This window comes from Benincasa hispida, unplaced genomic scaffold, assembly GCF_009727055.1.
Source record: "Benincasa hispida cultivar B227 unplaced genomic scaffold, ASM972705v1 Contig179, whole genome shotgun sequence".
NCBI lineage: Eukaryota > Viridiplantae > Streptophyta > Magnoliopsida > Cucurbitales > Cucurbitaceae > Benincasa > Benincasa hispida.
The window spans coordinates 93902-112391 of NW_024064356.1; the positions used below are offsets into that span (position 1 = coordinate 93902).

The 18490-nt window shown below is 34.3% G+C and overlaps 1 protein-coding gene across 1 annotated transcript; it reads left to right on the top strand.

Annotated features, from left to right (window-relative positions):
- The first annotated feature begins 730 nt into the window (after nt 1–730).
- On the top strand, nt 731–16856 carry LOC120068997 (alpha-glucosidase 2). Its single transcript, XM_039020641.1, has 23 exons — nt 731–1160; nt 1781–2075; nt 2248–2316; nt 2391–2528; nt 2629–2746; nt 3796–3878; nt 4164–4259; nt 4778–4946; nt 5019–5161; nt 5241–5327; nt 5543–5728; nt 6096–6263; nt 6887–7007; nt 7092–7161; nt 7264–7351; nt 7433–7553; nt 7969–8162; nt 8377–8485; nt 13701–13856; nt 14742–14844; nt 15140–15313; nt 15477–15622; nt 16459–16856. Exons 1-23 carry the CDS (start codon nt 997–999, stop codon nt 16641–16643), a joined length of 3183 nt encoding a protein of 1060 aa, XP_038876569.1. The 5' UTR covers nt 731–996; the 3' UTR covers nt 16644–16856.
- The last annotated feature ends 1634 nt before the right edge of the window (nt 16857–18490 follow it).

An 18490-nucleotide genomic window follows, 5' to 3' on the forward strand; every position in this document is an offset into this window, starting at 1 on the left:
GTAAAAATTTATTAAACATACGAATTAAGCAATAAATGTCATTGAATATTATATAAATTATAGACATTTTAATCTTGCTAAAAATGTGTATAATATTTATTTATTAATCTAAATATTTATTATTATTTTTTGTTTTTATATTTTTTTTTCCAAAATTTTTGTCCGTATCGACATTTTATTGATAATTCTATGAAGTTGAGAACTTGGCATTTTCGTTGACAATGACGCTTTAAATTTTGTCCCTATCAAGAAATTATTCATTTTTTATTTAAGTAATGCATATATGTGACAATCGAATAAGCAAAAATTATCCTATTTCTTTTTTAGTTCAATAATGGCATGAATAGAAGTTTGAGTCATTAACTAACCTTTAAAATGATAATTAGTACGATTGCTTATATAATCATAGAATTTTCATATATATAAATACATAAATATATAAATATACTAAGAAAATCGGAATATGAATGAGTAATCTCTATCACCATTCTACTAATAAGGAAAATTTTAATCTCACAAATTCTCTGTTTTCTGTCTACATGAAATTTTTTTACTAGTTATGGTTAAGGGCGAGTTCCATAAAAGAATAACAATATTAATAATTAATGTCTTATTTATTAATTTAGTTCAAACTCTAATTGGTAAATTATCGAAGTGAACGAGGATCGAAAGTGTCTTATCTATTCGGCTACTCGAATTAGCAGAGTATCTCATCTCATTAGTACCATAGAACTCGTGTAAAATATTCCGTTTTGATAAAATTTCAATCTTTATGATGAACAAGACAACCAACCTCTGGGATTTCTCACCTTTAGGCCACTATCGTAGCTGAAGCAAAGACATGGCGACGAGCTAAATTAACTGAAAAGACACAGATTTATATTTATTTTCATTTTCTTAAAAACCCATTTTAATTATTTATCCTAAAAGAATAATTATGATGGCTCATGTCTATGCATACTTTGAACATATAATATAAAAAGGTGGAATTGGAAAATGATTGAAGAAGCATCAGTGTTGAGTGGGTTAGTGGTTCCAAGTGGTGGATCATCGGGATATATTCCTTGGCTTAGTCGGACTCCCAATCTTATCTTTCGCATTTCTTCAACAACAATTTCTGGTGCTTGTTCTTGGGATTCGAAGAAGCTTGATTTTCCCAGGTTTTTGCTTCTTATTTTAACCTTTATGTTCTCTATAGTTAGGATTTTGATGGGTTTCATTTTCATTGAGCAACCTGAATTTGTTTTTAGATGTTGTTTAAGATAGTGGTATCGATCAATTCATATAAACTTTCGTCAATTTGATTACGTTTTTGGTACTTCATGAACATATTCGACTCAGAATCAGTGGTAATTTAGAACCCATGGGAGGAGAAGTTCCAATTATTTGAGATTGAATGATTGTATATGTAACCTTTTGGACTCTCGTTCCTTGAGCTACTACATTAGAAGTTCAGCTTATAATGTAAATAATGATCAGTCTCTCATTGCAAGACCCAATTGTATGTGACAGAGTGCAAATCTATTCTCTGTTTACTTTTCTTTTTGTACGGTGTATCCGATCTTGGTCTACAAAAGTTTAGCTGTTTTGTTTTCTGAAAACTATGCACTTAATCATGAGCAATGAAGGATTTGATATAACTGAAGAAGTTAGGATCGTTTTATTCTCAAATCTTAATTGTCCCATGGTGGTATTGTAATATCAAATTGTGGGTATTTTATCAACTAGGCTTAACTATCTGAATGTTTTTTTTTTGCCCAATTGATTTTTTGGGGTACAGGAGAAAGAGGACAAACAAGAAGTTGATTTCAGAAAACTTTACATGTAAAATGGGGAACGTCAAAGAGAAAGGAACCACAAAAGATACTACTATCTCAGGGAATATGATTTTTGAGCCTATACTAGAAGATGGTGTTTTTCGATTTGATTGTTCTGCAAATGATAGAGCTGCGGCTTATCCAAGTTTTTCTTTTCTAAAATCCAAGGACAGAGACACACCAATTTCTAGCCAGAAGCTTCCGACATATATTCCTGTTTTTGAGTGTCTCCTTGGTCAGCAGATTGTTAAACTTGAGGTCCGTTTTGTATTAATATTGTTGTTTGTCTTTTGGTGTATCGCAGTTATGGTTTATATTCATGAAAGGTTGCTGCATTGTTATTGTAGTTGTTATGTTTATATTGTCATCTAGCATACACATCGAGTCTTGAAATCCATCGAGAGTAATTTGGCAAATTTGACTTCTACAGCTTCCTGCTGGTACCTCCCTTTATGGAACTGGGGAAGTTAGTGGACAACTCGAGCGGACGGGGAAAAGAGTAGGTTAAGAATTGGGTATACTTGATATTAGTTGGTTAATTCTTCTTGATTTTGGCAGTTCCCTCCTTTGTAGATTTTCACATGGAATACAGATGCTTATGGATATGGTTCTGGAACTACATCCTTGTACCAATCACATCCGTGGGTGTTAGCAATTCTTCCAAATGGAGAGGCACTTGGTGTTCTTGCTGACACATCCCTGCGTTGTGAGGTGGTTTAAAAACTGGTCTTGTTGTATATGGAAGTTGCAATTTTTGGATATCTCACTTGTTGTTGCCATTATAAAAGCTTATAGTTTTGTATTTTTGCAGATTGATCTGAGGGAAGATTCAGTAATACAATTTATTGCTCCTTCCTCATATCCTGTCATTACATTCGGTCCATTTTCCTCACCAGCAGCTGCTTTAAAGTCCTTCTCCAGGGCAGTTGGTAACCTTCTTTTCAAGTTTGAAGTTTTCTGTATTTTTGGATTACTTTAACTCATCAAACTAATATAGGATGTAAGAGATCTTTTAGGGGTTGCCCCCTCAAACTATAAATAAATAAAAGAAAATAAAATGAAAATTTACATATGAGTTTCCATTTCTACTTTATTTGTCGGGAGGAGTGAGTTCTTGATCAACGGAAATCAGTCTTTTTCCTTTAACAATTATAGCCTAACAAATGGAAATTAATATTAATTAGAGAGAAAATGATATTATAGGGGTTCAAACGTAGGACCTCTTGCTTGATAGCATGTTAGATCACCAATCAATAAAAAAAAAAAGGTGATGATTATGGTAAATTTAATGATATCCGTACTTCAACAGTGATCTACCTTTTTTTTTTTTTTTTTTTTTAGATTTTGTGAAAACATCCAGCCTTACTTAATGACTGCACATTGATCTGATCTGATTACTTACTGAGAGCCTACCCTTCTCTAAAATAGATACATTATATAAATCTAATGTTTAAGTATGGTCGTATAGGCATCTGGATTCAACCAGTAACTCCTTGTACTTCCGACGTTAATGATTACTAGGAATTGGAAGCATTAAAATCTAATATTTAATATCTTGCGATTTATGGTAACCTAACAAGTCTGTACTACTTGAATCAGTACCATATTTATGCCTTCAAGAACACTACCTTTTCTGTTAGAAAACTAATGACATAAGGCTTGGATTCCTGCGGGATCCTTAGTCCTATGTCTGTTTCATAATTAAAGAAATCGAAATGAAATTAAGGGTAGATTCTTGTCCTCCTAACCAAAAAAAAAAAAAAAAAGAAAACAAAACAAATAAAAATAAAAATAATAATAATAATAATAATAATTGCTATTATTATGTATAATTTTTGTTCAAAGAAGTTATTGCTCATTAGTTTGATTTTGATATTGAGTCATCATTATCTATAACTGGGATTTTAACTGTGCGGACGTGTGTGTTTAAAAACCCTCAGCTTCTGCTTTATGCCTTAACTGGTTACTTTCCCACTAGGCACTGTGTTTTTGCCCCCAAAATGGGCCTTAGGCTACCACCAATGCCGTTGGAGCTATGATTCTGCAGATAGAGTACTTGAGGTAGGGAGTAATTTTTATCTTGCACTGAGATTTGCCTGTTCAGGGACAATTGGTCTGAAAGACTCATTCTGAAAAACTAGATCTTCTATGGTTTTGTGCAGGACTAGTATCTATGTCAGCCCAACTACTGTTATATTTTAAGCAAATGTTCATGCCTTTTCCATTCTTGACTATGAAAAAAAGCAATATGCATAAGATTTATAGTTATAATTTAGTCTACTCCAGATCCTATAAGGAATAGTTCAGCTGAAAATTCGTTTCTTTTTCTTTAAACTACTTTTGCAGGTTTCAAGAACATTTCGAAAGAAAGATATACCCTGCGATGTTATATGGATGGATATAGACTACATGGATGGTTTCCGTTGTTTCACTTTTGACCCTGTATGTCATGATCTCCAACAAAGGCCACTGCATTTTACTTCTTATTTGAATCATCTTCAATGAGATTATACATCTAAATGGTTCTTCACATGCATCTCTTCCTTTTGGTGTTTTAACTTAATTATCATATGAATATCTTCTCTATACCCTCAGATGGAGGGTGTTTATGTCACTCTTTGGAATCTTTTGTATATTTGTATTTCATTTATTCAATCAAGTCTCTTATAAGAAAAAAAAAAAAAAAAAAAAAAAAAAAACGAAAAGAAAAGAACAATTGCAATGATCATAGATCTCTCATCATGTTTTCTAATTCCTTTATTCTTTTTTTCCCCTTAATTCTGGTGCTTTTACTGTGTCAAGAAAAGGAATGCACATATGCTTAGGGCAAATCATAGTCATTTGAAACTGTATGAAACATCTTCTTTTTGCTATTTCTTATCTGTATCTCTGTAGTACGTGTCTAGTAAAATAAACAGTTTGAAGCAAAGCCATGAAGTATTGTAGTGACATTATCTCAGGAGCGTTTTGCTGATCCAAAAACTCTGGTGGACGATCTTCACCAAATTGGTTTTAAAGCTATTTGGATGCTTGATCCTGGAATCAAACATGAAAAGGGTTATTTTGTCTATGACAGTGGTTCTGAAAAAGATGTCTGGGTCCAAAAAGCTGATGGAGAACCTTACGTAGGTTTGTGTCTTATTATTGACACTTAATCTGTGGCCTTTTAGTGGTATACTAAACACTTCTTAATTGTCTTAGGGGAGGTCTGGCCTGGGCCTTGTGTATTTCCTGAATTTACACAAGCTAAAGCTCGATCTTGGTGGGCAAATTTAGTTAAGGATTTTGTTTCTAATGGTGTTGATGGTATATGGAATGACATGAATGAACCAGCTATTTTTAAGGTAATTTTACCTGTAAATTCTTTTTAGTTTGTGCTTGTACTTTTGTCAGTACCTTACAGTTCATCACTTCTCTTTTCAGGCTGTAACAAAAACGATGCCTGAGAGCAACATTCACAGAGGTGATGAAGAATTTGGTGGTTGCCAGAATCATTCTTACTATCACAATGTATAATCCCTAGCATAATCTTAAGTCATTCTTATCATACTCTTTTCATAACAATTTTTTAGCTAGAATAAGATATACCCAATGCACTCCTAAATGTGACCAAAACTCTGATTCCAAGCTAAAAACAGCGCAAGTGCAAATGCTTGTAGTGGCAAATTTAATGTTTGTTTAGCTATATTTGGATACTATTTTACAGCACTGGTCTCCTACTTCAGGTGTATGGAATGTTGATGGCTAGATCAACATATGAAGGGATGAAAATGGCTAACAGTGAAAGGCGTCCTTTTGTTCTCACTAGAGCTGGTTTTATTGGTAGCCAAAAGTATGCTGCTACGTGGACAGGTGACAACATTTCAAGCTGGGAGCATCTTCACATGAGCATCTCCATGATACTTCAGTTGGTAAGTACATCTTTTTTAAATAAAAAGAGAGAAGGAGAAGAAGCAAAAATATGAAAAACATGCTCCTGATGTTCGTCTGAGAAAATGGTATTTCAGCTTAACAATGTACTATTATTCTTCTGGTGGTTTCACGTACTGGTTTCAAGCATTCCGAATGAATTTTCTTTGTAAGATGGACCATATAGGATATATCAAGCAATCTAATATTGGATGGCAATCTCAACTTCATGTGCTAGGAGTCTAGTCGTAACATTTTTATTAAGATCAGTGGTTGAGAGAATCTTAAATGCTTTCATTTTTCACTAAGGTCTTAAGAATATATGGCTTCAATTTAGATTTTATTGTGTTCTCATTCCTAGTTCTTCAGGGACTCAGTGGTCAACCACTATCTGGACCTGATATTGGTGGCTTTGCTGGAAATGCAACACCTAGGCTTTTCGGAAGGTGGATGGGAATTGGTGCAATGTTTCCTTTCTGCCGTGGACATTCTGAAACCCGCACTGCTGACCATGAACCATGGTCATTTGGAGAAGAGGTTTTCCCTAACCTAAATATATTATATTTACTTTGTTGGTCATCATTTCAGGGTTTGTAATATACACAAGGATAATTTTTTTTCAAGAAGGTTGTGGGTTAAATGACTTGAACCTCACTTCATAAAATGAATAATTAATGTACACTGCACAAACATGATAGAGATTAAAGAGAGCCAGTAAGCTAGAGCTGGGTCTGAGCATATAAATTTATCTGCCACTGCAAGTCCTTTGTGTATGCATCTTCTTGATATGCTAACTGCAGATGTATGTATTGCCTATTCTTCCACTGCGGCAAGTAGTTTTTGCTGCTAGCATGAGGTAGTAGAATTGTTGCGTCCTAAAAGACTAAAATGATGGCATGTAATTTTAAGATTATTTGCTGAATTATATTTCATCTAACTCCAATTGTCCCGTCTTAGTTAATGCCGTTCATGTTAAAGGATTAAGAATGATGAATCCTTTGTTGTCATGGATTATATGCTTGTACCTTTTGGCTATTGCTAATAGTCTAGATTGTCGTGGGTTTATGTCTGTACCTATTGCTAATGGTTTAAATTGTTGCTTTATGGATTATTTATGATATCTCCAAATAATTTGAACTTTAGCTTTGATCATTTTTTAGTGTGAAGAGGTTTGCCGCCTAGCATTGAAGAGACGCTATCGCCTATTACCTCATATATACACTCTTTTCTATATAGCTCATACAACGGGTGTTCCTGTAGCAACTCCTGTTTTTTTTGCTGGTGGATTCCCTTACTCATCTAACTTTGATATGTTTTCTTTCTGGTTGTAACATTTTTTTTTACTTCTATTTAACACTTTTGCAGATCCAAAAGATCCCAACTTGAGGAAAATTGAGAATTCTTTTCTTCTCGGTTCGATTTTGATCTATTCAAGGTTCTTATTTCATTTATAAAATATTGGTTTCTGGGTGTTCAGTAGTGGGGCCGGTAGAGTATCGATCAAATTATTGTTTTACTAACGCTGGTTCTTGAGCAGCACTTTTCCCAACCAAAGAATTGATAATTCAAATTTGACACTGCCCAAGGGAATTTGGTCGAGATTTGATTTTGATGACTCGCATCCGGTAATTTCTGCTTGCTGATTTAATTACTTTGTTACTGGCTTTCTTTCATTATCTTTTTTCACATGTATTGGACCATTGCAGGATCTACCAGCCTTATTTTTGCAAGGTGGATCAATTGTTCCATTAGGTCCTGCGCACCAGCATACTGGAGAAGCAAAACCATCTGATGACATATCTCTTCTTGTGGCTTTGGATGAAAATGGTGATGACATCATCTTATTCACATTTTCTTGGGATAGACCATGAAATGATGTATATTGTTCCTTGTCTACCACACAAATACTTATACTTTTATCATACTCTTTTCTTGACTAGTTGGAGAGAGAATTGTGAATGCTCTCAACTTTACTTTCTGACTGCGTAAAGACTTGAGAGTCATTCATTTTCTTTCACTTAAAAAGTGTAGACTGACCCAGTAGTCAGGACCATTTATTAACTGAAGCCCACCTTAGGAGAGCCCTTAATTCTTTATCTAAAAAGTATGAAGGTGTTTCGTATATAATTTAGATAAATTGTATTAATTTCTCTGGGTTATCGACCATGGTGCGTCACAAGTTAACAGTTTTCTGGCAACTCTTTTCTTGTGCAAGTTTAATAAATTTTAATCTTATTTACAGGAAAGGCTGAAGGTGTTCTATTCGAAGATGATGGCGATGGATATGGTTTCAGTTTAGGTGCATACCTATTGACACGTTATGTTGCAGAGCTAAAATCTTCAGTTGTTACTGTTCAAGTTTCTAGAACTGAAGGATCGTGGACAAGGCCGAAACGGCGGCTGCACGTTCAAATATTACTGGGTGGAGGAGCAAAGGTACGTTTTTGTTTTGTTAGAGGATTTTAATCGAGGCCGTTAGTGTTGGGAATGGGATAAAAAGGGTAAGACAACACCACATGCCTTGTGTGACAGATGGGCCGTAGCTTCATTTTGTGCTCCACAACCTAACAATAAATCTGCATTTGCTTTTATTTCCAAAGCTCTTCCGAGCGCTCTACTATATTCATATTGTAATTCTCTATGCCTCCAGATTGATGCTTGGGGCACAGATGGAGAAGTTTTGCAAGTGACATTTCCCTCTGAGCAAGAAGTGGCTGACCTGGTAGCCACCAGCGAGAAGGAATGTCGTCATCGATTAGGTATTGATTGCGTCTCCTTTATTGTTCTCTTCTAACTTATGTTTCAACATAGCATTTCCTAAGAGGAAACAAATTTTAGTCAATAAATGAAATATTCAAAAATGGAGAAAACACCCTAAACTCAGCCCAGGAGTTACATAACTTATCTAATTGGTCACGATGCTTGTAAGATCGTGCTTACTAAAGAATTAGACATAATGCTTCAAGAGGAAGAAACAGGAATCACCAATTACAAATGAGAATCTAGCTATATGTTCTATTGTTGTTTTATTTTTTATTCTCAGTTATATTATTTTGTCCTACCAACAAATCATTAAACCATCATGAATTGACCTTACGGTCAAAGGAAAAAATGTAAACTTAGATAGTTTTAAAGCCATAGTTCCAACTATGGTAACCACCACTCTGGCTCCCTAGAATGTTTAATTAGTATTGAATTTTCTGATCCTAAATGTTGTAAGATCTAAGTATTTGTCTTGTTGGAATAGCCAGAGTGCACCGAAGCTAGATTGAACAACTCAGTTGTTTTTGGATAAGAATAATTCAATTGTCAAGGGAAAATGATTCAGTAATTTTATATACCATGAAATTATGACACATTTTCCTCTATATTCCTCCTTTTCTGTTGAGGCTCAATACACTCAGTTTAACCTTTAAAAGTTGTTCTACTACCATTTTTCTAGAACCATAATATTTCTTTGCTTCTCTAACTTCAGCTTGCATTGCACATGAGAACTGTCTTCTTTCTTATGTTTGTAAATTTAAGAGTTGTTATAATTCTATAGTTAGGGTTTTCCATTCTTGTAAATATTTTGTGATATTTTCCTTTCCTATGCTTTGTACACTTGTATATATTCATATCTTTGATGAATGAATAGAGCATTCTGATTTTTTCTCAAACCTAAGAGTTTTACCTAGTATTAGAGCCCTCTAAACAAATTTAGGGTTTTGTGAACCTTAGGGTTTGAGAATTTAGAACCCGTTTGTGATACGTTTAGGGTTTTGTGGAGAGGTGAGTTTACACTTTTACTCACAGTCGCCGTCTTCGGTTCGTTCGCCGTCGTTAGCCGCCGCTGCCGAGAAAAAAAAAGCTGTTTTTTTTTCAACACCGCCCAGTCCAACGAGGAGCCTAGCTACCGATCTACAAAACCCCCAAAGTCTGGTTGCCATCTGACCAGTGTGTGAGGCTCACGCGCCGCTTGTTCCAGCCTGCTGTCTGTCCACGCGCCGGCGCGTGTAGGTGTGTGCGCCGTCGTTTTTCGTCCGTCTTCTGTGGGTTTCCTCGGTGTTGTTGGCTCTTCTTGGTGGTGTGTTTGTTTGGGATATATAGATATACTCACTACTTGTAAAGACATTTCTTCGGTAATTTAGGGTTTTGATTCTCTGCTGTCCGGTGTCTATTTTTTGAGGTAATGGCTGATAAGAAACCAGTAATGTCTGAGATTGTTCCTATGGTGTCAAAAGTAACTGAACACAAGTTGAATGGATCCAACTACTATTCATGGAGATCAAATCCATGAGGTGGTGTTTACTATTATTATCATAAACCTAACAATATGAAACGTGAATGCAGAAGATTGCTGAATAAGGGTCAGAGGATGTCATCACCCTCTGCACATGTCGCCTCTACTCCTGATAATCTTGACAAGTCAATTACGATTTCTGCAGAGGAGTTTGCTAAATTTCAGCAGTATCAAGAGTCATTGAGGGCATCATCTTCTACTCTCATTATGACCATCGCAGAGATAGGTAACATTTTTAAATACCTTCTTTCCTCCACATCAAAATGGGTCATTGATTATGGCGCTACAGACCATATGATAGGTAACCCCAGTTTATTCTCTAACCTTTGTACATCTACCTCTTCACCTAATGTCACTATAGCTGATGGAACCTCCACTTCTGTTTTAAGATCAGGAACCATCCATCTCACTGAATCAATTTCTTTGTCATCAGTTTTAAATTTACCAAATTTCTCGTTTAATTTGATTTCGGTCAGTAAACTCACTCGTGATCTTCATTTTGTGTCTCCTTTTTTCCTGGTTATTGCTTATTTCAGGATCTTACGACGAAACAGACTATTGGTAAAGGGCGGGAATTTGGAGGTCTTTACATCTTTGAACCACAAACACCTACGGCCATCACATGCTCTAGCATGTCGTCTCCCTTTGAAGAGCATTGTCGTTTGGGTTATCCGTCTATTTCTATGTTGAAGAGCCTTCGTCCACAACTTCAATATTTGTCTTCTTTAGATTGTGAGACATGTCAATTTGCTAAATTTCATCGTTTGAGTTCGTATCCTCGAGTCAATAAACGAGCTAGTACTCCTTTTGAATTAGTCCATTCTGATGTTTGGGGTCGATGTCCCGTTAGGTCCAAATGAGGGTTTAGGTATTTTGTTACATTTGCCGATGACTATTCTCGTGTTACGTGGTTATATTTAATGAAAAGTCGTTCTGAGTTACTTTCTCATTTTCGTAACTTCCATACTGAAATTCAAACTCAATTTAGTGGTACTCTTAAAATCCTACGGAGTGATAATGCTGAGGAATATTTCTCTCATACACTCAAGTCTTATTTAGATGCCCATGGCATTCTTCATCAATCTTCTTGTGTTGATACTCCATCTCAAAATGGGGTTGTAGAACGAAAGAATCGTCATCTCCTTGAAACAGCCAGAGCTTTGATGTTTCAGATGCATGTTCCAAAATCCTTTTGGGCAGATGCTGTTTCCACAGCTTGTTTCTTAATAAATCGCATGCCTTCTTCCATTCTTAAGGGTGAGATACCTTTTCGTACTTTATGCCCCAAGCAACATTTGTTTCCCACTCCACCCAAAATATTTGGTTGTACCTGCTTTGTTCGGGATGTTCGGGTCAGCATACCAAGCTGGATCCAAAGTCCTTAAAATGTATTTTCCTTGGTTGTTCCCGTGTCCAAAAGGCGTATCGGTGTTATTGTCCTAGTCTAAATAAATATTTAGTCTCTCCTGATATCACGTTTTTTGAACATACCCCATTTTTTTCATCACCGTCTTTCTCTTCGAATAAGAGTCAGGGGGAGCATAAGGAATTAGAGGATGATTTCCTTGTCTATACAGTTATTTCTCCTTCCGATCCTCTTCCTGATTCATATCTACCTGTGGCTACCTCTACTCTTCCTCCCATCGTTAAGGTCTATACTCGACGACAACCTCCTTCAGTTCCATGCCCTGTACCAGAGTCTTCTTTGTCATTGGATCCAGAAACGGGTGATGATCTTCCTATTGCTCTTCGTAAAGGTAAACGTACATGTGCTCTTCCTATTTCCTCTTTTGTTTCATATAACCATTTGTCGCCTTCCACATGTTCATTCATTGCATCCTTAGAGTCTATATCCATCCCAAAAACTGTTCATGAGGCTTTGTCTCATCCTGGTTGGTGTGCCGCAACGGTGGAGGAGATGACTCCTTAGATGATAATTGTACTTGGGATTTAGTTTCTCTCCCTGCAGGAAAGAAGGCTATCGGTTGCAAATGGGTGTTTGCAGTTAAAGTCAATCTTGATGGTCCTGTTGCTTGGTTAAAAGCGCGCCTCGTAGCGAAAGGCTACACTCAAACTTATGGCGTTGACTATGCTGATACTTTTTCTCCTGTAGCAAAAATGGCATCCGTGAGATTGTTTATTTCATTAGCTTCAATCAATCATTGGCCTTTACATTAGCTTGATGTTAAAAATGCATTTCTTCATAGTGATCTTCAAGAAGAGGTGTATATGGAGCAACCACCAGGGTTTGTTGCTCAGGGGGAGAATGGAACGGTGTGTCACCTTCGTAAATCCTTGTATGGATTAAAGCAGAGCCCACGAGCTTGGTTTGGTAAATTTAGTCAAGTGATTGAAAGTTTTGAAATGCGGAAGAGCAGGTCAGATCATTCAGTCTTTTTTAAGAGATCTGAGGGTGGTGTCATCTTGTTAGTCGTATATGTGGATGATATTGTGATTACTGGTGATGATGCTTTAGGGATCCAGTCTCTAAAGACCTTTCTTCATAGTCAATTCCATACAAAATATTTGGGCATGTTGAAATACTTCTTAGGAATTGAGGTAATAAGAAGCAAGAAGGGAATTCTATTATCACAGAGAAAATATGTACTTGACTTGTTGACTGAAACAGGAAAGCTAGGGGCTAAGCCATGTAGTACCCCAATGATGCCCAACTTACAGCTCACAAAAGATGGAGAATTGCTAAAAGATCCTGAAAGATATAGGAGGTTAGTGGGAAAACTTAATTATCTTACAGTGACTCGACCCGACATAGCCTATTTAGTAAGTATTGTGAGTTAGTACATGTCATGCCCTACAGTTGATCATTGGGCTGCATTGGAATAGATTCTTTGTTATTTGAAGGCTACTCCTGGGCATGGTTTATTATATAAGGATTATGGTCATACTAATATTGAATGTTTTCTCAGATGCCGATTGGGCAGGATCTAAAGAAAACAGAAGATCAATCTCAGGGTATTGTATTTTTGTTGGTGGTAATTTGATTTCTTGGAAGAGTAAGAAGCAAAATGTGGTGTCACGTTCAAGTGCAGAATCAGAATATAGAGCAATGGCACAATCTGTTTGTGAATTGACTTGGATATATGAACTTCTTGTTGAGTTGGGATTTGAAATCACTACACCGACAAAGTTGTGGTGTGATAATCAAGCAGCACTTCATATTGCGTCTAGTCCAGTATTTCATGAAAGGACTAAACATATTGAAGTTGATTGCCATTTTGTACGTGAGAAAATTCAACAAGGGTCGGTATCTACAAGATATGTGAAGACTGGAGAACAATTAGGAGATATCTTCATGAAAGCATTGGATGGAAGATGTATAGATTATCTATGTGACAAGTTGGGCATGATTAACATATATGCTCCAACTTGAGGGGGAGTGTTATAATTCTATAGTTAGGGTTTTCCATTCTTGTAAATATTTTGTGATATTTTCCTTTTCTATGCTTTGTACACTTGTATATATTCATATCTTTGGTGAATGAATAGAGCATTCTGATTCTTTCTCAAACCTAAGAGTTTTAACAGAGTTTAACTCCTTAAGATGGAAACTTCTCAGTTTTTTCAGGACAACTTTTCTGCTAACCTTGTTGACAGTGAACTATTAATGGATTCTTGAGTTTCATTTATCTTCATTGTTACTTATGATTTCTTATTCAATAATTTCCTTGTAGAAAGTGCTAAGACTTTGCAAGATGTTGAAGAGGTTTCTGAACATAAAGGTGTATCACTTTCAAAGACTCCTATTGAACTGAAAGGTGCTCATTGGTCTGTTAAAGTAGTTCCCTGGATTGGTGGTAGAATAATTTCTATGACACACCTTCCATCAGGTAACAACTTATGATTATTGTAATATTTAGTAATTCAGATACAACCAATATTACTCTTTCTTTTCGTTTTCTGCGTTTTTGCCCTTTGTCCTTTTACCTTTGCTTTTAATGATGTCATAATTGGGAACTGTTTTGCAACTCTTGCTATGTTATGCCCTGCACCCCTCTACCGATGAAAATTAGATGAAAGAATAGAGTAGAATTAGATGAAAGAATAAAGTAGATGAATTGAAGATAGCTTAATGAAAACTTGCCCAGAACTGGTAGCGTCAAGGAATTGAGAAGCCTCGAATATTTATGCTCTCCCTCTAGCTAAGAATAGCTGGTTGTTTCCACCTGCAGAGATGTATAAGTTCCATCCCCAAGCTACTCTAATTCTTATCTCGTCTCTTCAACTCCTTTAACTAAACATTGTTTTCCCTTAATTCTATCCATCTTTTATTCACTAATTTCCTCAGCTACACCCTTGCATATCAGCTTATCACCATCCATTTCCAGCGCCTAGAAATAGAATATGTAAGCCTTAGTGGAGAGATTCTAGCATGGCCGTTTCTAATAACGAAAGTTGGCAAATAATTACATGATTCTGAAGATCATTGCTTATGTGCTCCAATAATGATGATTTTGCCTTTAACATTTTACTAGTTTAGTTATGTTGTTACATACAAGTTAAAAACATCTTTCGTTTATGCCAACTTTCATTTGCTTATTTCAAATTTATCATATATATCTTAATCTGAGCATAACTGAATTGGTTAAGACATTATATTTTTACTAAAAGTTCAGGAGCACTCCTTGAACTTAAATTTACCATTAAGAAAATGTTAATTTAACCTTGTCAAGGGACCTTATAGGATAGGTTGATATCATTTTTTCTTTGTGCAGGGATACAATGGCTCCAAAGCAAGATTGAAATCAATGGTTATGAAGAGTTCAGTGGCACGGAGTACCGATCTGCTGGATGTACTGAGGAATATAGTATCATTGAGTAAATTCCCAACCTATGCTTGAATAACCTTAATACATCATTCTAAATGTTAACTCGTATCACATATATTTTTCTTGACGAGTGAAATAGTTAATAAATATTTGTTAAATTTTATGGAGAGTATTCATTTATAGAATTCAAACTAATACATTCTCAAAAGTAGAATAGGAAATTACTCCCAAATCAACCAATAAAGATGAACAAAATTCAACCATCAGAGCTACATAAATGTTCAAGTTGGTGTAGAAATCCCAAAAATGGCAGCAAATTTGTTGTATTACTCATTTTCTTTCAGTCAAAACTTTGAGCATGCAGGGGATGAGGAATCTCTTGAACTTGAAGGTGATATTGATGGAGGGTTAGTTCTAAGACGAAAAATATACATTCCAAAGGAAGATGCTAAAGTACTTAAGATTAACTCCAGCATTGTTGCTGTCAAAGTAGGTGCTGGTTCTGGTGGATTCTCAAGGTTTGCTCTGAATATTACTCTCTATTGCTACTACTCTATCCTCAACTTGGTGAGAGATTTTCATTCATCACTGAAAACGTGGATGTTTGGAGCAGTACGAGTTTGAAAGTTGAAGAGATAGGTTTAGTTGCCTAAATTATATATGTTTCTTTGTTTTCTGCAGGTTGGTCTGCTTAAGGGTTCATCCGATGTTTAACCTTTTACATCCCACAAAATCTTTTGTTACATTCACATCCATTGATGGATCCGTGCATGAAATCTGGCCAGAGTCAGGGGAGCAGTATTTGGAGGGAGATCTTTTACCTAATGGTAATAATCATTTTCTTTCACTTATCAGTCTATATATATATATATATATTTGGTTAAATAACAAAGTTTAGTCCCTAAATGTCGATTGTGTTTAATAAGTTTCTCAACTTTCAACAATTTTGTTTTTAATAATTTGACCTATTCACTACTTTTTAGAAGTCAAGATCCTATTAGACACAAAATTCAATTTCATATCCAAGACGTGGGATATCATTGAGAAATAAGAATCCATGTTATCAAAGGATTTCCTACCATTATTTTTAGTATGTAATGATTCAATCATCCACTTTGGTATCTTTTTGAATAAAAATGGTGATATTGTTCCTTTATTGATCAATAATTTTGATTTTTCGGGAAGTATCATGATCATCCAATAAGAAGAGTTTCAATTTTTTCAAATGAACGATTTGAATAGGTTTTTGAACTTTAAAAAATGTTTACCGTTAAATTTAAATTTGGTCCCTGTGTTCAAGGTTGTGACTATCTATTTAATCTTGGTACTTTAAAAAGTTTCTAATAGGTTGAACTTTTAGAGTTTTATCTCCGTATGTCTAATAGTTCCTAACTTAACTCCATATGTCATCAAATCCTATCCCAAATTAGCCTCACATAACTCTTAGATAATGATATTGTCAATATGTCACATAAACATTAAACTAACACATACACGTAATTATTAAACTGTTACAAAAACATAAACATTAAAGTTCAAGGACCAAACTCAAGAAGGTTATCAAGGATCAATCTTAGCTGCAAGAAATATGTTTTTTTCCCCTTAAGTCTGATATCTTGCTTGCTAAAGTAAAGTGAATTTCTTACTAAAATGAGCATTCCAGGTGAATGGAAGCTAGTTGATAAATGTCTGGGATTGGCATTAGTCAACAAATTTAACATTAAGGAGGTTAACAAATGTCTCATTCACTGGGGAACCGGAACAGTCAACCTCGAGCTATGGTCGGAACAGAGACCGGTGTCTAAGGAATCGCCGCTTGAAATATCGCACAGTTACGAGGTGATCTAAATCCCATAGATTATTTGAATGTAGAATTGCATTTAAGAATATGCCAAATAAGTTTAAAGCTATTGAGCTTTAACCCCTTTGTGGTGTTCTTAATTAATGTTCCTATTCTGAGTCCATGATTTGTTCTAACAAATCATTTTGCTGTTACCTGAACCACTAAACAGCCTAACTGGGAACAGTTTCTTAAATAAAGGTTGCATAGATTTGCAGCTACCCATCTCTCTTGCTTTCTTTGGTTCTGGTTGGCTTGGCTTTAGCAGTTGGAATAATAATAATAAATAAATAAATAAGGGTTAAAACACCATTCTAACCTCTAAATTTTGGATTTCATTTCATTTTAGTCAATGTACTTTCAAAATTGTCCTTGCTATTAAGTTATTGTTGATTTCTTTAAAAAGAATAAAGTTCTCTATCAACATTTTCTTTATAAATTTTAAAAATATTTTCACATAACGTCTTTTCTTGCATAAGTCTTTTTAGTATTACACAATTTCAATAAAAATTAGTTAAAACAGGCATAACTCAACCGACATATCTATACATTTGCGATCAAGAAATCTATAGTGCAAATCTCCTTACCCCTCTATTGTATTGAAAATTTTCTATGAAAATTAATTTAGATGGCTAAATTTAAGTTTAATGGAAGTACAAGAACTAAATTCATTTATGGAAAGTATATTGAGTAAAAATCAAAATATTAAAATATTGTTTAACAAAAAAAACTTTAATTTGAGTGTACTTTTAAATAAGAAAATTTTTTACTGTTAGAATGTTAAACTAATTACAGAAATTAAAAAAAATATATTGATAGATACTAATAGATTTCTATCTATATAAAAAAAATATTAAAATTTTGTTATTTCGTGTTAATAATTTTTCTTATTTTTATATTTTTGAAATTTTCCCTTTAAACAAAGTACTTTTACCAAAAAGCATAAGGTACTCTTGCACAACATACTTTCGAACTAGTGCTTTTGCCAAAAAGCTTAAAGCACCCTATGTTGTGTTCTTAATCAATGTTATGATGTTGTGTTGGACAAAAACTGTGTGCTTACTTATGAAGTAAAATTATTTTTTATTCTTTAAGTAGTATTTTTATGTTACTTCAAATATAATGATTTGAATGGAGACAAGAGAGTATTTGTTCTTGTCACAAAAACCATTCTAATTGTAGGTTAAAAAAAATACTTTTAAGTCTCTCAATTTTAATAGAAGTGATAATTTAATTCATAAAATTAATTTGTAACGACTTGGTCATTGTTTTTCAAAATGGATAACAATTAAGACTCCGTTTAGCAACTATTTCGTTTTTTGTTTTTGTTTTTCAAAATTAAGTTTATTTCATTCATATTTCTCACAATGATTTGCATATTTATTAAATATAATGGTTAAATTCTTACCAAATTCTAAAAACAAAAACAACTTTTTGAAAGCTATTTTTTTAGTTCTCAAATTTTGGCTTGGTTTTTTAAACCATGGGTGAAAAGTAGATAACAAATAAAGAAATTTGGAGGTGAAAGTAGTGTCCATGAGTTTAATTTTCAAAAACAAAAAACAAAATGATTACCAAACATGGTCTTAATCTTTCAATCTTAACATTTAACAACTTAGTTCATATTGTAATAAATTTTATTAAAATTAAGTATCAATCTTTGTTATATAATAATTAGTCATAATTTGTTGTTTATAAACAAGTTTAATTCTTAATTAGTTTATCAATTTACATGCGTAAAAAAATTCACTAATCTTAATAATATTTTTCACAGAGGGATCAAATCGGTACAAATTTTAAAGCTAAACTATGAGTTATTAAAATTCAAAGGCTAAATTGTTACAATTATAAAAAT